Consider the following 21,802-nt stretch of genomic DNA (forward strand, 5'->3'; position numbering starts at 1 on the left):
ACTGCATTGGTGTCGTCAACACAGGGTGTGACCTCAACTGCGATGGAGAGATTTCTGGTTCAGCGACGAATGGAGATTTCTCTTCTCCGAAGGGATGGACGTGCACGGTTTTACAGACTTCGAGAAGAACTGCGTACAGGAAGTAGACAGAATTGGTGTGGGTAGCGTTATGATGTGGGCGGCTATCTCTCATCATGATAGGACAGGTTTGGTCCATACCCAGGGCAATCTTACGGCTCCACGATACATCAACGAAATTCTCCTTCCATACGTCCTCGCAATTGCAGCTACCGGCAACGGTGTATTTCAGCAGGACAAGGCTCGCCCGCATGCAGCACGGATCACAAGAGCCTGTCTACACAACAACAACGTTGATGTTCTCCCCTGGCTCTAAAGATCCCTTAACCTGATAGAGCACCTGTGGGATGAATTGGATAGACGGCTACGCCGTCGTAAACCACAACCCCAGACGTTTCAGCAGTTGGCTTGTACGTTGCAGGCCGAGTGGGCTACCATTCCCCAGGATGTGATTCGCATACTCGTCTCTTCCATGGGCAATCGATTCCAACGAGGGACATACGCGTTATTGATGATAGCTGACCTTCACCTTGGACGTTTCCTATGTACCGATAACTGAGATGACAACAATCACCAATTGTTCTCTATACAACATTTTGGCACAATACCTTGTATGGTTCCTCGTATACATGCATTTCCAACCTCACAAACATCTGGATTTGCGTTTTCTTTTTATGTGTGTGAAGAGTATATATGGTAATATCTATGCATCATCTATCTATCTATCTGTCTGTCTGTCTGTCTGTCTGTCTATCTATCTATCTATCATCCATCTATATATCTATACATCCATTAAACCGCCCTCCCGCCCATCCATCCACCCATCCATCCATCTATATATCTATGCATCCATCATCCATCCATCCACCCACCCATCCATCTATACATCGCTGCATCCATCATCCATCCACCCACCCATCCATCTATACATCTCTGCATCCATCATCCATCCACCCACCCATCCATCTATACATCGCTGCATCCATCCTCCATCCACCCATCCATCCATCTATACATCTCTGCATCCATCATCAATCCACCCACCCATCCATCTATACATCTCTGCATCCATCATCCATCCACCCATCCATCCATCTATACATCTCTGCATCCATCATCCATCCACCCACCCATCCATCTATACATCGCTGCATCCATCATCCATCCACCCACCCATCCATCTATACATCTCTGCATCCATCATCCATCATCCATCTATACATCTCTGCATCCATCATCCATCCACCCACCCATCCATCTATACATCACTGCATCCATCATCAATCATCCATCCAGCCTGCAGCTTGCAAGTAACAGAAGGAGTGCAGGTAATGGCAATTCCGATCACGATCATGTACATCAACAATCACGGCAGCAGGAACAGAGAACGTACCGATTTGCGTGTGGATTTTCCTTCCATGCCTGAAATATTTCCGTGGCACGTTGTCGGCACGCTGGGTTCGAGGACGAGCATGCTGCGTTGACAATCACCCTCTGAGCAATCCTGGCATAACACAAAAAACTTACTTTCATTAACCACAAAACCTCCAAAGCAATACACAGTGAAACCTTAAGAGCACGGACTTGTCCGGGACCTCGCTCGACGATGCCAAACAATCGTATGTAGAATAGATGAGATGGTACTACGTGTGTGTGCCTGTGATTCGTTTCTCAGTTAGTCTCACACAGTGTACGACTGCATGTGATGGTTGTCATATGAATAAATGCTTTGATAATAATAATAAATAAAACCGACAAAACCATTTCGTTAAGTATTTTATGTTATCTCTGCTCACACACAGTCCATTGTACGATTCATGCTATATCTGAGCGTGTGTTAATGAATTCCTATCGCATAGTGATGATTCATGTATGAGGACAGTTTACATACGATTGTATGTGGTTGGCGCCGGAGTCCTCAAACCCATAGTGCTGGAAGGCCGCCGTGCTGCTTGCTCTCAGGAACCCCTGTCACGGCAAGCAACGTCAGCAACAACTGTGTCATGAGCCAGTATCCTTACCTATGTCTTCTGAGTAACGTTTGGTCCTTCCACGTGTTGGGTGAGTTGCTGTTCGTGCATCGTTTAGTACACGTGTAGTGTTCTGTACACGTGTGTTGTTCTGTACACGTGTGTTGTTCTGTACACGTGTGTTGTTCTGTACATGTGTGTTTTTCTGTACATGTGTGTTGTTCTGTACACGTGTGTTGTTCTGTAGACGTATGTTGTTCTGTACATGCGTGGTGATCTGTACACGTGTAGTGTTCTGTAGACGTATGTTGTTCTGTACACGTGTGATGCTGTGTACACGTGTGTTGTTCTGTACACGTGTGTTGTTCTGTAGACGTATGTTGTTCTGTACACGTGTGTTGTTCTGTACACGTGTGTTGTTCTGTACACGTGTGTTGTTCTGTACACGTATGTTGTTCTGTACACGTGTAGTGTTCTGTAGAAGTGTGTTGTTCTGTAGAAGTGTGTTGTTCTGTAGAAGTGTGTTGTTCTGTACACGTGTGTTGTTCTGTAGACGTATGTTGTTCTGTACACGTATGTTGTTCTGTACACGTGTGTTGTTCTGTAGACGTATGTTGTTCTGTACACGTGTGGTGTTCTGTAGACGTATGTTGTTCTGTACATGTGTGGTGATCTGTACACGTGTAGTGTTCTGTAGAAGTGTGTTGTTCTGTAGAAGTGTGTTGTTCTGTAGACGTATGTTGTTCTGTACATGTGTGGTGATCTGTACACGTGTAGTGTTCTGTAGAAGTGTGTTGTTCTGTAGAAGTGTGTTGTTCTGTAGACGTATGTTGTTCTGTAGACTTGTTGTTCTGTACATGTGTATTGTTTTGTAGAAGTGTGTTGTTCTGTAGACGTATGTTGTTCTGTGTACGTGTTGTTCTGTACATGTGTGTTGTTTTGTAGATGTGTCTTGTTTTGTAAACGTGTGATGCTCTGTACACGTGTGTTGTTCTGTACACGTGTGTTGTTCTGTAGACTTCTTGTTCTGTACGTGCATGTGTGATGCAATGTATACTTGTGTTGTTCTGTAGACGTGTGTTGTTCTGTAGACGTGTGTTGTTCTGTAGACGTGTTGGTCTGTACATGTGTGTTGTTCTGCAGACGTGTGTTGTTCTGTACACTTGTGTTGTTCAGTATACTTCAACATCACACCATGCACACAATGACCAAATACTGAATAATGGCGCTGTCTATTTCCCTGGACGACTTCTCTTTTCTCAAAGACACTTAGAATAGCTAACCATACATAACTTCACAGATAACATGACACATTTTTTTGCTCGCACGCCGAAGACCCGGGTTCGATTCCCGACATGGGTACATGGTGTGAAGCCCATTTCTGGTGTCCCCCGCCGTGATGTTGCTGGAATATTGCTAAAAGCGGAGTAAAAACACACTCAGTCACCCCTTGCGTGATGTTTGCCCTAGTAGTTATCATGTTTATGCAAAACTTCACAAATATTACTCATGAATGATAAATATCGAAATTAACCCACAAATAGGTACGCGGGTAGGCGTATCGTGTATCGTATCGTAAAATCGAAATGCATGGACCGATCGGTGACAATACTGTTGTACACGCACCTGGAACGCGCCATAAACCTCCGTGTCCCTCAACATGGCGTCCATATAGTCCAGCTTGGCCAGGGCGACAGCCCAGGGGTAGTAGCTCACCTCCGCCGAGAGGTACTCCAGTGTCCCTAGGGCCACGCGCTGGTCCAGCAGCCCGGATCTGTGTGGGGCACAGGGATAGTTAGGGTTAACGCCCTTGTACAATCTTTCAACTTGATGGGGGTGGGGAAACCCAGAAAGAATGCAACTATTTTTTTATTCGTTTTCACAGGTCACGCGTCACAGTGAGGTTGCTTGTAGAAGGCTTTATAAACATAAGTTGTCATATTTGACATTTCGTCACAGATTATAATTGGCAGGACCTTAAAAGGACATCTTTGTTGGCATTACGTAGTCGAAAGGTGCTGGCAGGGATCAAATAAACATCGTTTGTTAATATAGGCCATTTCTTTATAAAAAAAGGGCGGTCGGGTAGCCTTGTGGTTAAAGCGTTCGCTCGTCACGCCGAAGACGTGGGTTGGATTCCCGACATGGGTACAATGTGTGAAGCCCATTTCTGGTGTCCCCCGCCGTGATATTGCTGGATTATTGCTAAAAGCGGCGTAAAACCAAACTTTTTACACACTCACTCACTCTTTATAAAAAATAAATTGAATAAATCACTTCACGTGAACATTGTTGCTTTAAAACGAAACTATGTAGTTGATCCATTGGGCATAAACCTGATTTATGGAAAATGCTACACGTCACTTTCGAGCATTGGTAGGACAGTACGTCAAAATCATTTACTCATATAGGTAATCAATGTTGATCGCTGCTGGATATATTTTTGTTGATTTTTGGTAATGACATGACCCGTGAAGATCCATGGTAGAATAGGTCTTCAGCAACCCCCGCGTGCCGTAAAAGGCGACTAGGCTTGTCGTAAGAGGCGACTAACGGGAACGGGTGGTCAGGCTCGCTGACTTTGTTGATGCATGTCATCAATCCCAATTGCGCGGATCGATGCTCATGACGTCAATCACTGGATTGTGTGGTCCAGACTCGATTATTTACAGACCTCTGTCATATAGCTGGAAAATTGCTGAGTGTAGCGTTAAACAACAAACAAACGAACGAACGGTAATGATATACAATAATGATTGGTATATCTAAATATAAAAAACAATGCTTTCACGTTTTAGACGCCAGTGATACCCCGCTCGTGTTCATGACAGTTCAGGGAAAGCCATTCTTACCTTGCCAGGTCGATTGCGTCGTTAATTATCTGAGCTCGGTTGATTGGAATGATGGCCTGTGGAGACATTGGAAGGCTGCTAATGATATTCGGGTGACGGCTACCTCGGCAAATCAATCTCTTTAATCAAATATTTCGTCTTAATAAATGGTATTGCATACCGACCAACCCTTCATGATGATAACTCAAAGCAAGACAGAACAGCAGTCTCTTAATGAACTCTTCCAGTGACGCGCTACAAGACATGAATCTGTCTTACGTCCAAGTGTATATATTTCGAATACACAGAGGTTATAACGCTTGTGTGTTGTGGGAAGTATACTGTATTAGGAACAAACATTATAAATACATAACGTTTATTCCTAAAACGCGATATTTATTCATCCTAAAACACGTAAGTTGTCATAGACTCTTTATCATACAACGTCACCCTTACATTCTGTTGTCATTAACCTTTTTCATCACTTACAATCAGCACCTAAACATAACAATTGTCCTGGAATGTGAGCATATTAATATGTCAACCCACATGGTCAGTGATGAGGCAGTGGACATTTTCTATTTGGTCAGTGATGGCCTTTCGCGATAGTCCATCGGTACACCGATTGTGTCATTGTCCTTTATCAAGGGACACTTATACAGTGTATTAGACGTCACGCTTGTTTAGAGTCTGACTGGCCTGTCATAACGTTAGACATAGACGTCACGCTTGTTTAGAGTCTGACTGGCCTGTCATAACGTTTGACATAGACGTCACGCTTGTTTAGAGTCTGACTGGCCTGTCATAACGTTAGGAATACAGTCAGATGTCTCCAAAAGAACACGAAGAAGGGAAACATTTAATTAAATTCCCAAGCAGCAGATGTATGGAAACTGATCCTCGCTACACAGTTTTGCAATTTCGCAGTTTACATCTTTAAAGACGTTGGATACCATTGTTCATGCGCATACCGGACGCGCATGTAACGGCGAGTATTTGTAATGCGGTTACGTCCCTTTGACTCGCGGCTAATTGTACTTCCGCCAAAGAAATGTAAATGTGGGCAAGAGTTACCTCCCCTGATTCATTATTTTAGGGGTGTGCTGTGTTGATTGAAAATAATTTGAATATCCTCTTGTAACATGTTGGTTTTATTTTATAATTTTATTTTACAATGAATAAACATTAGAAATAAGCCAGTTTGAAAAATATCTTGATTTTGTAAAATGCTTTTTTGACTGATGAATCAATTTTTTTTGGAAAATGTGCTTTTTTTTAAGTCAAATGATGTGTAAAATTAAAAATGTTTTGATTTGAATTTTCATTTTTCTGTTTTGTGTCATATCGTTATGTAATATGTCTATTTGAAAACACTCATTTAATAATCAAACTTTAAAATGATCATTTTATTGGCAAAATGATTTTATCATCCGGTGCCTCTAGATGGCGCCACTTATTCAAAACATGCCCTGGTGACTTGGTCTTTTTATTGCGTAATTTGATTCAGGACATATTTTCCTACAAAATGATACCAAATATACCCATTTCTTGAATTTTTTGTTTTTTGTATGCAACCTCTTTAAGGATGCCAAAGTTTGTAAAATACCTCATCTGCGTCCCTTCCCGAAACTGATTCATGATATCGTAATCATAACAATTATCCGAGAAATTATCCAGATCCCCGATTGCTAACTCTGACCCGATCGCCGATAGACAAGGGCGACGCCATGTTTGTTTGTGTACACAACCTTTCCTACTGGGATCTGTATGCGTACGTGACCCCAACGGTTACCTTTTTATACGTTGGATTTATCTTGTCATTAAGACTTAACATTGTTGCGATAAAACCAAAGATCTCACGGTATGGTCCCGCTTGAGTTGTTTGATAATATTGTTCCAGTTGTCCACGTCGTAGTTGACGCGGTAGAAGCCGTGATGTTGCACATTACCCAGAATCCAACTCGAGCCATCACTTGTATCCGGTATGTTTACATTGGTAGGATACACGTCTGAAAAAAACAAAAGTGATTTTACTAAACATTTCACAGATGAATATTGACCAAAATAAATAGCAACATCCGACAAGAAACAGGGTTATGCGTCTAAGCATAAAGCGTGTGAGTATTGTTTTACGCAGCTTTTAGCAATATTCCAGCAATATCACGGCGGGGGACACCAGAAATGGGCTTCACACATTGTACCCATGTCGGGAATCGAACCCGGGTCTTCGGCGTGACGAGCGAACCCGACCGCCCCTCTAAGCTTTAAGATGAAACCCGTCACATGTATCATTCAGAAGTAAGTGATGCAGATAATCGTCACATCCACCAAGAATGAAACCGTTTCCGTGACTGCATCCGGATGCCCCATCGGGATTCCAGGATAGAATAGGTCCCCGGCCACTTGATGTCTCTCCATGGGGATTCCAGGTTAGAATAGGTCCCCGGCCACTTGATGTCTCTCCATTGGGATTCCAGGTTAGAATAGGTCCCCGGCCACTTGATGTCTCTCCATGGGGATTCCATGATAGAATAGGTCCCCGGCCACTTGATGTCTCTCCATGGGGATTCCATGATAGAATAGGTCCCCGGCCACTTGATGTCTCCCCATGGGGATTCCAGGTTAGAATAGGTCCCCGGCCACTTGATGTCTCTCCATGGGGATTCCAGGTTAGAATAGGTCCCCGGCCACTTGATGTCTCCCCATGGAGATTCCAGGTTAGAATAGGTCCCCGGCCACTTGATGTCTCTCCATGGGGATTCCAGGTTAGAATAGGTCCCCAGCCACTTGATGTCTCTCCATGGGGATTCCAGGATAGAATAGGTCCCCGGCCACTTGATGTCTCTCCATGAGGATTCCAGGATAGAATAGGTTCCCAGCCACTTGATGTCTCTCCATGGGGATTCCAGGTTAGAATAGGTCCCCGGCCACTTGATGTCTCTCCATGGGGATTCCAGGATAGAATAGGTCCCCGGCCACTTGATGTCTCCCCATGGGGATTCCATGATAGAATAGGTCCCCGGCCACTTGATGTCTCTCCATGGGGATTTCAGGTTAGAATAGGTCCCCGGCCACTTGATGTCTCTCCATGGGGATTCCAGGATAGAATAGGTCCCCGGCCACTTGATGTCTCCCCATGGGGATTCCAGGTTAGAATAGGTCCCCGGCCACTTGATGTCTCTCCGTGGGGATTCCAGGTTAGAATAGCTCCCCAGTAACCCAGGGTACAGGAAAGAGGCGCCATCATGGATCAGGGGGCAAGATCCTTACAGGTCATCGCACGCAGACAGAACAGATCAGAGCTGCACGTTATTTCTTTCCGGCCGAGTACATCGGTATATGAGGTACACACATATTTTACATTGCGGTGTACAGAGGTTAACTGGAAGCTTTTATAATTTTCATGATAATTTTAACACATTTACATAGTTTCTTTTGGCCAGAGATCTTATGACAGTTAAATAATTCCTGGAGTTGTAACATATTTGGTCTCTTTGAATAGTGTTTTGAGGTTTTCATGTCGCTTTGTTCGTTGAAATATTTACATATATTTAGATATCGAAGAATTCATCTGGAATGTCAAAACTATCACACAACTTGCATAAACGTCCATACAACGGAGTTTTATCCCATCTTCCGGTTTCTACTGGCGGCCGGTGACAAGATGTCCTAAAGAATAGCAATTTAAAGGAAAAGTGGGGAGGAATGTGTATTAAATATGTTTCAAGTTCATTAGGGATTTTAAAATTACGTTATGTTCCATGAGGAGCATTTACTAGAGGTATGGTATTGCTCATAATATCAACCACTGGTTTATCTGGCCGATGGCCGATAAGTCCCATGCCGCCGTTGTTTAGATGGAATAGTTCTGCGTGCGGCGAACACAAAACAAACATAGAAAAACGGATTGTGTCAGCGCCAACCTGATTCAGCATTTCGCATCACCCAGACAATGTCCGCATCAGTCACATTGAAGTTCTTCTGGGAGCTGGTTGTAAACGTGAAGGGGACGTTCCACTTGTATCTGAAACACATTGCACACCAACCCTGTAAAGTAGCAACGTAGGGTATACACATTTCTGGTGTCATATTGCCGGAATATTGGTAATAGCAGCGAATAAACATACTAATTCACTCGATGAACACATTTACGCATGAACATACAGGAAGACGGACGTGCCCAGAGGAGTAAAACAACGTCTCACTCACTCACTGACTCACTCACTCGATGAGACACACATTTAATGATGAACGTACTGGAAGGGGGACGGGTAGGTACCAGGATCCGCTGCTGATGGGTCCAGCAGGAACCGACCCTGCTTCAGCTGCAGCTGGCTGCTCCCCGCCCTGGACACGCTGACCACGGGGTAGTTCATCTGCAGCGTCCACGTCTTCATCGTGTCGGCGACAGGGACGTCTTTTTTTTCCTCTTTAGCTTGCTGATAAAACACCGTCAACTTTATTCTCACCATCTTTTGTTTACAGACAATTGCTCCACGATTTGATTAAAATTATGGTACAGTAAACTACGGTTATAACGAACACGCTTATAACGAACTAACGGATATAACGAACTAACTGTTTAGTCCCGACTATATGCTGTAGTTATGCTGTATATATGCTTATAACGAATTACGTTTATAACGAATTAAAATTAGTAGTCCCTTTGAGTTCGTTATAACCGTAGTTTACTGTAACTACTAAAATACTGTGAGATGCTTTCATCTCGCTACCACGCGGAGGTCCGACTCGATGACGTGTTTGATTTCTGTCACCTCAGAAATATTTAGAAGCCGCGTGGTTCTGTTTTCGAAGCTAAAATATAAATCTTTATCACCCATACAAAATGTGAAATAATTCGAAATTTGGAAAACAGAAGCACTCTATCAAAAATTAATATTTTGTGATCAAAATTTCAAGAGAAAAGCTATGACCTCAGTCATGCATTGGAAATGATTGTAGACGTACAGGCCATTCATTCGTGTACAATCCCCTTGTTAAATCTTAAATACATAGATACTTTTGTACTTTGTGTTTAGAGACAAAAAATATGTTTATGATAATGAATTTGTCATGGCATTGATGAGAAAGAAGTATTTTTTGTTATAAATTCAAGAAGGATTTTGCTGATATTGATTAATTGTGTCCTTTAAGATAAGTGAGTATGTGAGAGAATAAGTCGGGTATAACGTCGCTTTGAACAGTATTCCAGTTATATAATGGCGTATCAGCCTGACGTGGGAGCAAAAGCCGACGTAATATTTCCCACTTTGCTGACACCCACAAGCACGAATATGGTGCTGACGACTCTCGAACATAACCGAGGCGATCTGGCATTGGAAACTATGATAGGTTTCTGGTGTGCATCTCTACACAGCACATGGCGGCGCCCTAGACGACAGTGCCACACATGTCTCCTTTAGATAAATGATCTCACCGCTTCAAGGGCCGCCCACAGGTCGTCGTGGTCAGCGTTGCTATAGGCCCGGGATCGCAGGTATCTCTGTAGAACATGCAGTAATATTAACATTCATATCACTGTCTTCAAGGTATCTCTGTAGAACATGCAGTCACATTAACATTCATATCACTGTCTTCAAGGTATCTCTGTAGAACATGCAGTCACATTAACATTCACATCACTGTCTTCAAGGTATCTCTGTAGAACATGCAGTCACATTAACATTCACATCACTGTCTTCAAGGTATCTCTGTAGAACATGCAGTCACATTAACATTCACATCATCGTCTTCAATGTATCTCTGTAGAACATGCAGTCACATTAACATTCACATCACTGTCTTCAAGGTATCTCTGTAGAACATGCAGTCACATTAACATTCACATCACTGTCTTCAAGGTATCTCTGTAGAACAAGCAGTCACATTAACATTCACATCACTGTCTTCAAGGAATCTCTGTAGAACATGCAGTCACATTAACATTCACATCACTGTCTTCAAGGTATCTCTGTAGAACATGCAGTCACATTAACATTCACATCACTGTCTTCAATGTATCCGTGTAGAACATGCAGTCACATTAACATTCACATCACTGTCTTCACGGTATTCATCGAACATAAATTCAAAGCGCTGCTTGAACTCAAAACGGGCTATTTTTGATACACAGTTTCTTCAACACATAAATCATAATATAAATTGGTATAACACTGGTGTTTTGTACCCACAAAAAATACATATTTGGTCACATGTTAGTTAAGATCTCTCAGCCTGTGGGTATCGCTCGATGACTTCCTCTTAAGGGGGATTATGGTTCACCTGGTACCCACTAGTACTCCCTCACACAACCCTGATCTTAGCGGACCTGCATTCTTGACGCGATGATGTGAGGATAGCCAAATAGTGTTTAAGATATGATCACCAACTTTCAAGTGGCAGCAGCGCCAGCCCAAACACATTACTCAATATAAAAAAAAGAATTTGATTTGTTATGTTTATCAAACGATTTTCGTAGGATATTCAAGGATATAGAGCTGTTTTGGAGCTTGATACTGATTCGTTGTACTGGTTCCTTGGAGCTGAGTGGGGAGTAATCCCTGAGCTGAAAGCCTATTCTTGCGTCATCGAGTATTGTCACACATACGGTGAGTCCTCGCTGGAAGGTTCCATCACCCAGGAAAAACTTCAACATCCGCAGCACAGATCCTCCCTGAATCACACAAACATAACATGGGAATATGTCTCTCATCAACAATGCTTCAATCAGAATTTAGAATATTTTATAATGTCGCGCCAAGCTGAAGTCTTTGAAAGCCTAATGGTGCCACTTCGGTAGCATATACATTTATATTTATTTCCAGATCGAAATTTCTCGTTATCTGAGTTATTTATTGTTTTCTCGAAATTTCGAGTTTTCTGTTGTTATTTTGATCATATTTTCGTTATTTCAATTTTTTTCGTTACCTTGATTGTTTGCTGATAATTTCGATTATTTTCTCGTTGTTTCACATTTATTACAAAAACTTAAACTTACGATTTTTCTCTCTCGTTATTTCAATTATTTTCTCGAAATTACGTTGTTTTTTCTCGTTGCTTGAATAATTTTTTCGTTGTTTCAAGGTTATTTAAGTAACTCGAAATTTCTTTTTTCCACGTTATTTCAATTATTTGTCTCGAGAACATAATCGAAGTAACGAGAAAAAAATCGTAATTTCGAGAAAATATTTGAAATACACTTGAAATGACGAGAAAATAATCAAAATAAAGAGAAAATAATCGAAGTAACGAGGAATTTCAATTAAAAAAAAAGAAGGGTGCTAAAATGACACCTTTCAGCTGACGTAGAAGTCAGCTCTGGAAGCCACGACTCATACAGTGGTGTTTATCATCCGCCAAATAAAATGTAGTGAGAGGTGAGGTGAAACGGGTTTAACGTCGCGTCCAAAACTATTGCACTTATATAGCGACGTGCATGCACGTGTGTGTTAGGCTGCCTGTACTAGTCTGGATTAATGCCGATTTTATAGTGCCAGCCCACTAAGACTACATGCCGCAGTTTAACATGCAAAACCCACTCAGACACAGATTACTGACTCCGAGCCGACCAGTCCTTGTCTAAGCACCTTAAAAAAATGCAGCACAGACTGGGTAACAACAAGTACCATATTTTAACGTCTTCTGGTATGACACGGCCGGGGATCGAACACCAGACCTCCTGCTCTCCGGGCGGACGTTAGACCAGGAGGAGGTCCAATGTAGGGAGAACACGAAATTATCCTCACACAACAGTCAGTGACGTCATATGACAATCTATGGGATAAGGGTCTGATAACGCGTTGTCAGCACTATAACAGCTATAGTCTGTCAAGAATCCAGCGTGGCCCAGTGTTTGATGTCAAGTTAAGACCGATAGTAGGGCGAACTATAAGTTTGTCTATTTGTTTGTTGTTGTTTGTACACCGTGGTTAACGCTATTTCATCTGCAGCCTTGCGGCCTGTAACTGTCTGGGATTGAACAACGATCGCACAGAGTATATTCCCAGCGCCCTGTAACTGTCTGGGATTGAACAACGATCGCACAGAGTATATTTCTCTGCGGCCTGTAACTGTCTGGGATTGAACAACGATCGCACAGAGTATATTTCTCTGCGGCCTGTAACTGTCTGGGATTGAACAACGATCGCACATAATATATTTCTCTGCGGCCTGTAACTGTCTGGGATTGAACAACGATCGCACATAGTATATTTCTCTGCGGCCTGTAACTGTCTGGGATTGAACAACGATCGCACAAAATATATTTCTCTGCGGCCTGTAACTGTCTGGGATTGAACAACGATCGCACATAGTATATTTCTCTGCGGCCTGTAACTGTCTGGGATTGAACAACGATCGCACATAATATATTCCCAGCGCCCTGTAATTGTCTGGGATTGAACAACGATCGCACATAATATATTTCTCTGCGGCCTGTAACTGTCTGGGATTGAACAACGATCGCACATAGTATATTTCTCTGCGGCCTGTAACTGTCTGGGATTGAACAACGATCGCACAAAATATATTTCTCTGCGGCCTGTAATTGTCTGGGGTTGGACAAGGATCGAACATTTTATATACCAAGAGTTTAACTAAAACTGTATTTCGAAACGCAGCAAATGAAACCCGCTTACCTTGTTGTAGGAAATATCATCGAAAATCTGTTCAACCTCATCGGGTTTCTTCACATCAACGTAAACCGGATGTGACGTCACTATTCCATCAGTTTCAAACACGGGGATGATTTCTTCAGCAACAAACTGGTTATACTGAAACAACGTAGGATTAACAATGCGTAAATCCGAAAATTATATTATTTAATTTTTAAAGTAAAAAAACACCATACATTTTATACTGATGACAAACATAATGACACCACAAGTTACTTAAGTAGTTGTGCGTCTCTGTATGTCAAGTGATGACATCAGGAATATAGATAGTCTGTAATATCGGACATCTGATGTCGAAGGAATAAAAAAGATCATATATGTTATGATGGAATGCAGGCAGCTTGTCAAATGCTGAATTCAAAGGCAGTCAACGAACAGTCATTCCAAGAGCTGTTAATCCTAAATCCAGACTTACATTTTCGCCAAATGTTTGGCAAACGGGATTGTCTACATAAAATATCAACAAGTAGCTGTTTCCTTAGTGTCCCGTGTTCCATCGTGACGTATTTAGATCACGTGTTATGTAGGTCTCCCAAACTTTGGGTGCCGCTCATGGCTTCCTTTAACGTTGTCTCCATTATTACTTCAGTTGTTATTATTGACTGATGGTTTAAGACAAGGTGTAACATTACGTATATCATATCGTGAATGCAGACAAGCGTAAACTGCCATCATCGATTCAAATATGCCTCAATTGGCCCTATTGCTTAGAGAAATAATACAGACAAGTGACCCTGTCTCACCATATCCCAGTCGGGCTCGATGTGGTCTGCGCCAAAATATTCAAAAAATGTTGCAAAGCCTTCATTGAGCCACAGGTCGTCCCACCACTTCATGGTAACCAGGTCCCCGAACCACTGCAACAGGAAGGTTCCGATTGACATCCTCCATTATCCAGTGTATTAACGTCCCATTCTATAGGGATGAACACCCTTGACCCAATATTCATCACAGGAAATGACGTCACCAACTCCTCATTCTAAGGGGATGAATACCCTGGACCCATCAGTCTTCACAGGAACTGACGTCACCAACTCCCCATGCTAATGGGATGAATACCCTGGACCCAATATTCATCACAGGAAATGACGTCACCAACTCCTCATTCTAATGGGATGAATACCCTGGACCCAATATTCATCACAGGAAATGACGTCACCCACTCCTCATTCTAATGGGATGAATACCCTGAACCAATAGTCATCACAGGAAATGACGTCACCCACTCCTCATTCTAATGGGATGAATACACTGGACCCAATAGTCACCACCGGAAGTGACGTCACCAACACCTTTGTATTACCAACTTGGCACAGAATCTCTCTTGCTCATAAGCATGCAATTAACAACCATCCAAAATGGCTAGACTGAACGGGAGTTCGGGATAGAATAGGTCTTCAGCCACCAATGCTTGCCGTAAAGGCGACTATGCTTATCGTAAGAGACGACTAACAGGATCTGGTGATCCGGCCCGAGGACTTGGACATCGTATCCAAATTGCGTGGATAGATGCTAAATCACTGGATTGTCTGGTCCAAACTCTATTATTTAAAGACCGCCGTCATATTGCTGGAATATTGCTGAGTTCGGTGTTAAACAAACAAACAAAAACAAACAAACAAACTTGATGAGCCAGTTCGTGTGTGATGTCGACGAGCACGGATTGTTTCGCAGAGGAGCTTGTGACGCCGTCAGTGTAGAACAGGCGGATGGCCCTGTATGTGATACAGCCCCAGTTCTCCATGGCACCGGGACCGAAATCAGGAATCGCAACCATGTCTGCAAAACATGTCAGATTGGTCAGGTGTGAGGTTTCTTTTGGGGGATGTCACGCCCAACAGTATTTCTGTTATATCAAAGCGTGTCAACCTGTGGGAGGAAAGTTGTCATTGTCGTTTACTCTTCACTTTTGGTGAAACCCATGAACACAGAAAGTTGCTGACAAACCATCAAACAGAATCAGGACGAGTCTGTGATCTCTCCCACTCACTCACTCACCCACTCATCCACCCACACACCCAGTCACTCACTCATTCACTCACTCACTCACTCACTCATTCACTCATTCATCCAGATACAGTGTAATCTTGTGTTGCGCAGGGTTACCCAGCTCTAGGAGTTGGGAGGATATATTGAAGTGGTATATCATGTAGGGCCACCTTGCTCTAGGAGTGTGAAGGATATATTCGAGTGGTATGTCATGTAGGGCCACCTTGCTCTAGGAGTGGGGAGGATACCTTGAAGTGGTATGTCATGTAGGGCCACCTTGCTCTAGGAGTGTGAAGGATATATTCGAGTGGTATGTCATGTAGGGCCACCTTGCTCTAGGAGTGTGAAGGATATATTCGAGTTGTATGTCATGTAGGGCCACCTTGCTCTAGGAGTGAGAAGGATATATTGAAGTGGTATGTCATGTAGGGCCACCTTGCTCTAGGAGTGAGAAGGATATATTGAAGTGGTATGTCATGTAGGGCCCCCTTGCTCTAGGAGTGAGAAGGATATATTGAAGTGGTATGTTATGTAGCGCTACCTGGTGGGTGTGGGAAGCATATTTGGAAGTTGAGTGTTGTGTAGGGCTACCTGGTTGGTGTATGAAACATATATGGAAGTTGAGTGTTGTGTAGGGCTACCGTATGGGTGTGGGAAGCATATTTGGAAGTTGAGTGTTGTGTAGGGCTACCGTATGGGTGTGGGAAGCATATTTGGAAGTTGAGTGTTGTGTAGGGCTACCGTATGGGTGTGGGAAGCATATATGGAAGTTGAGTGTTGTGTAGGGCTACCTGGTGGGTGTATGAAACATATATGGAAGTTGAGTGTTGTGTAGGGCTACCGTATGGGTGTGGGAAGCATACATGGACGTTGAGTGTTGTGTAGGGCTACCTGGTTGGTGGGAGAAGCATATTTGGAAGTTTAGTTTTGTGTATGACTACCTGGTGGGTGTGGAAAGCATATTTGGAAGTTGAGTGTTGTGTATGACTACCTGGTGGGTTGGGGAAGCATATTTGGAAGTTTAGTGTTGTGTAGGGCTACCTGGTGGGTGTGGGAAGCACATTTGGAAGTTGAGTGTTGTGTTGGGCTATCTTGTGGGTTTGGGAAGCATATATGGAAGTTGAGTGTTGTGTATGACTACCTGGTGGGTGGGGGAAGCATATTTGGAAGTTGAGTGTTGTGTAGGGCTATCTTGCTTTCGAAGTGGGAAGGATATATTGAAGTGTTATGTTGTGCAGGGCCACCTTACTCTGAGAGTGCGAAGGATGTATTAAACTGTTATTTTGTGTATGGCTACCGTGTGGGTGTGGGAAGCATATTTGGAAGTTGAGTGTTGTGTAGGGCTACCTGGTGGGTGTGGGAAGCATATGTGGAAGTTGAGTGTTGTGTGGGGCTACCTTGCTTTGGGAGTGGGAAGGATATATTGAAGTAGTCTTCATAGAAGGAGATGGTCCGGGTTCCAACACTCATGGCATACTGGAGGGCGTTCAGGGATTCATTCTGGGCCCAAATACGGTACTGGAATACAAGAAACATATAACAATCGTTTGACATGTGTGAAAAATGATTTCGAAAGACATCCAAAGTGCCTGAATGAAAAAACACCTTTGAACAGTAATTATTGATACACAGATGGTGATGATAGAAATGCCCATTATTGTCTTAGTTAAGTATTTGTTTGTTGTACTCGAGTCTGGGCCACCAGACAAACAAGTGAGTGATGTAATGAGCAACGTCCCACGACGCCGGGATACAATGGCATGCAATCAACCCATCCTGACCATTCAATAGTCCAATCAAACGACAGACAACGCTGTGACCAATTAGTTGGCGGCTTTGTGGCTGACTTAAAGAAATACAACGCCTGGTAAACCAGTCACAGCTATTTAAACCTATATGCCAACATTGCGATAGGCACCAGCACATGAAAGATAGATTTGCTACAGTGAAATAAAATATGCAACGTCATGGCGGTGATGACATGGTTCGTTTCAGCCGGCATCGCCCCCATCGTGTCGACATCTCCGTCATGAGGTGTAGTTTGTCACACTATAATTGTATCGCATGTTGGATGTGAGAACGAATTGTCATAAGTATCACCTTCCAATACTTATATACTTTACTATAGGAGTTTTAACATCACCCAGATTAATTGAGGACGAGTATCACCTTTTTCTAGTATGCCCGCATCATGATGAACTAAGAAAAGTATATTTACCAAAATATTTTCATGTAAACCATTGTACATTTAAGTTTAAACTATTACTGACCACAAGCAACATTGAAACCATAAGAAATCTTTCTATGTACATATATCATGCTTTTATACAAAGAAAATCAAGTTTGGAAATTATATGATTGTACCAATTGCACCTGTAATCGTGATTGTACTATAGGCTTGTGGCCTCCTCAGAACGTTGAATACAGAAATTGAAATTGAACATCATCCAGAAACGTGTTTGAATTAAAAAAACCCAACAGAAGCAGGTTTCCTATTACTCTTTTCCTGACTTCCCCAAAACATGAATCCTTTTGATAGTCACTTTAGGTGTGAGTCACAGAAAATCCTATGTCTTTAATTAGCACTTCCATCTAAGTAACATTTCTTCGGTTTCAATAAAACATGTATAAAACATATTCTTTTAGCTATCTTAATAAAACTGTTGCAAGCTCTTAAGATGCTCATATCATAACATCACATGTCGAAATAAAAACCGGAAGCAGAAATAAATATGCTTCTACGTCCCTTAATACACACAGTTTTATGAATTTCTAATTCAACAACATATCCAATGCAGTACAACATTGAGACAGATCAGTTAAATAATGTTACCTAGATAGCACATTCGTTCAATCAGTTAAATAATGTTACCTGGATAGCACATTCATTCAATCAGTTAATTAATGTTACCTGGATAGCACATTCGTTCAATCAGTTAATTAATGATACCTGGATAGCACATTCGTTCAATCAGTTAAATAATAATACCTGGATAGTACATTCGTTCAATCAGTTAATTAATGTTACCTGGATAGCATATCTTGCTCAATCAGTTAATCATAGTTACCTGGATAGTATATTCGTTCATTCCATTAATAAATGTTACCTGTATAGCATATCTTGCTCAATCAGTTAATCATAGTTACCTGGATAGTATATTCGTTCATTCCATTAATTAATGTTACCTAGATAGCACATTCGATCAATTAGTTAATTAATGTTACCTGGATAGTACATTCGTTCAATCAGTTAATTAATGTTACCTTGATAGCACATTCGTTCAATCAGTTAATTAATGTTACCTGGATAGCACATTCATTCAATCAGTTAATTAATGTTACCTGGATAGCACATTCGTTGAATCAGTTAATTAATGTTATCTAGATAGCACATTCGTTCAATCAGTTTATTTATGTTACCTGGAGAGTACGTTCGTTCAATCAGTTAATTAATGTTACCTGGATAGCACATTCGTTCAATCAGTTAAATAATGTTACCAGGATAGTACATTCGTTCAATCAGTTAATTAATGTTACCTGGATAGTATATTCGTTCAATCAGTTAATTAATGTTACCTAGATGGTATATTCGTTCATTCCATTAATTAATGTTACCTAGATAGCACATTCGATCAATCAGTTAATTAATGAGTGAGTGAGTGAGTTGGGTTTAACGCCGCTTTTAACAGTATTCCAGTTATATCACGGCGTGTCAGCTTAATGTGGGAGGAAAGCCCGAAGTGATGCAGGTCTCAGACGTTTACCACTTCGGTGAAACCCACGAGCACGGGTATGGTGCTGACAAACCTAGAAACATAATCGGGGCGAACCGGGATTCGAACCCACAATCATAGGTTTCTGGCGTGTCCAGGGGACGCAACTCTGCACAGCGAATCGCGGCGCCTTAGACGACTGGGCCACCCGTGCCCCTAGTTAATTAATGTTACCTGGATAGTACATTCGATCAATCAGTTAATTAATGTTACCTGGAAAGCACATTCGTTCAATCAGTTAATTAATGTTACCTAGATGGTATATTCGATCAATCAGTTAAATAATGTTACCTGGATAGCACATTCATTCATTCAGTTAATTAATGTTACCTGGATAGTACATTCGTTCATTCAGTTAATTAATGTTACCGAGATAGCACATTCGATCAATCAGTTACATAATGTTACCCAGATAGCACATTCGTGCAAACAATTAATCAATGTTACCTAGATGGTATATTCGTTCAATCAGTTCATTTATGTTACCTGGATAGTACATTCGTTCATTCATGTATACTCTGTCACATGCCTTTGATGCTTGCCATAAGAGGTCAGATTAACTTCAACACTTCAAGTGTCACGCGCTATACACGTGATCGTGTCGTGTGCACGGTATATTGAAACAAATACGGAAACACACATAGATCCCCCCTTCCCTCCCCAATCCTCCCCCCGGAGCCCCCTCGTTCCGATGTCGTTGGGTCCCGCTCTGCGCTAGATGCACTTGATGTGTCAAAACGTCTTGACAAAGTTCACCTCCAGGCCTCTTCTGGTCGTGTTGGACAGATACTGGAAGTCGGATACGACGAAGGCCACGAGATACGTCGACATGATAGGGGTTGTTGGGTAGATGTCGGCAACGAAACCAGGTTCCCTTGACAAACAAAACAAATGGCACTGGAAAATCGGTCAACTTTACTTGTACAGGCAAAATGCATAAACACATTTATTTGACATGCAACATGTATCACTATAAGCATGTGTGTGTTTCAGGTAAGTGTATTAGTTTCTCACATATTATTTTGAGGCTGTGAGTAAGTGAGGGAATTGGGTTTAACGCCGCTTTTAACAGTATTCCGGTTATGTCACGGTATGTCAGTATGCGAGAGGGAAGGTCGCAGATATTTACCACTTTGGTGAAACCGACGAGCACGGGAATAGTGATAACAAACCTTGAAACATAATCGGGACGAACCAGGATTCGAAACCACATTCATAGGTTTCTGGTGTGCCTAAGGGGCGCAACTCTGTTGAGTGACTTTGACGATTGGGCAACCCCTGTCCTTGAGGCTGTGAGGGATTGCTGGTGCCATTCGGGAGATTGCAAATTGTGTATTGATATTCACAGTGAATTGATGTTCTTCAGCCGTGAGGCTGCTCGATCCGTGAAGATCCGGGTAGACAATAGGTCTTCGGCAACCCATGCTTGCAACAAGAGGTGAAAATGCTTGTCGGATCGGGTGGTCGGGCTCGCTGACTTGGTTCATGCATGTCATTGTATCCCAATTGCGTAGATCGAGGCTCATGATGTCAATCACTGGGTTGTCTGGTCAAGCTTGATTATTTACAGACCGCCGTCATATAGCTGGAATATTGCTGAGTGCGGCGTTACACAACAAACAAACAAACAAACAAACAAATGTGAACGCAAATGTAGGCTGCTCACCTATTCTCTGTCCTCTGTAACTTCATGTTGGAGATTGTGGAGAGATCCTGCCTCCGGACTAGTGTGATGTTGAAGTGAGCTTTAAGTTCAGGTTCATCAAAACACGGGAAGGCTTTGCGGGCGTCTGTAGATTCGAACTGGGTGGTGGCCAGATACCTATGACATACAACCTGCGTACAGTGGGTGGGTTTGGTTCTCGACACTCCAAACAATAGTTACATCACGGCTGGAACAAAAACCATAGTGATTCACGGCAAGCAGCGAATGTGGCATTCAGGGTCATGATCATTGGATCTTGCACTGCCAAAGGGACGCAACTCTCCACATCGACTGGGCCGCTGTGCCCGTATAATATTTACACGTTTGTAGCGTTTGAACGAGCTGAGATAAAACCTAACAAGATCATCCTTCAAAGGTCTAGTAAAGTTCATCCTCTCATCGTGGTGCTTGTTGGTTTTTTAAAGGACACAAAATACACATTTCAGTACATTAAAGTCACAATACATATGTCATGGTACATGTGAAATTCTTTGATTCGTATTGACAATAAATAAGAACATTCAATAAGAAGCTAAATCTGAGGTGTAGCAACGAGATAGAATTTGACAAATTTGTTATTATTACATGTTGAACAGGCTGAATACTGGTTTGTTATACAATAATCCCTCAACCCTCTGGATCCTCTGTATTCAGCAGAGCATTTCATGAATGGTACTTTATCATAAGATCTTTAAGAGCCGAAGTCATTGAGATCAATGGATCGTTATTTGAAGTTAAAAAAACTAATATTACTTTTACTTTCGTAAATGTTATTCCTAGAGAA

General features: G+C 42.2%; 1 protein-coding gene across 4 annotated transcripts in view; it reads right to left on the reverse strand.

Annotated features, from left to right (window-relative positions):
- LOC124113176 (aminopeptidase N-like) overlaps positions 1-21,802 on the reverse strand; it is an 81,201-nt gene that overhangs the window by 52,427 nt on the left and 6,972 nt on the right. For all 4 annotated transcript variants that reach the window (XM_048395371.1, XM_048395373.1, XM_048395374.1 and 1 more), the window contains exons 3-17: positions 20,980-21,135; positions 20,070-20,187; positions 16,938-17,058; positions 15,176-15,330; positions 14,295-14,408; positions 13,516-13,650; positions 11,487-11,552; positions 10,317-10,382; positions 9,137-9,318; positions 8,803-8,903; positions 6,740-6,888; positions 4,901-4,956; positions 3,675-3,822; positions 1,970-2,046; positions 1,472-1,582 (exon numbers count right to left, since the gene is read on the reverse strand). In XM_048395371.1, coding sequence (XP_048251328.1) covers positions 1,472-1,582; positions 1,970-2,046; positions 3,675-3,822; positions 4,901-4,956; positions 6,740-6,888; positions 8,803-8,903; positions 9,137-9,318; positions 10,317-10,382; positions 11,487-11,552; positions 13,516-13,650; positions 14,295-14,408; positions 15,176-15,330; positions 16,938-17,058; positions 20,070-20,187; positions 20,980-21,135 — 1,755 coding nt within the window. The remainder of the gene's footprint in view (positions 1-1,471; positions 1,583-1,969; positions 2,047-3,674; positions 3,823-4,900; positions 4,957-6,739; positions 6,889-8,802; positions 8,904-9,136; positions 9,319-10,316; positions 10,383-11,486; positions 11,553-13,515; positions 13,651-14,294; positions 14,409-15,175; positions 15,331-16,937; positions 17,059-20,069; positions 20,188-20,979; positions 21,136-21,802) is intronic.

The sequence above is a fragment of the Haliotis rufescens genome, unplaced genomic scaffold, assembly GCF_023055435.1.
Source record: "Haliotis rufescens isolate VD_foot unplaced genomic scaffold, xgHalRufe1.0.p SCAF_14, whole genome shotgun sequence".
Taxonomy (NCBI): Eukaryota; Metazoa; Mollusca; class Gastropoda; order Lepetellida; family Haliotidae; genus Haliotis; species Haliotis rufescens.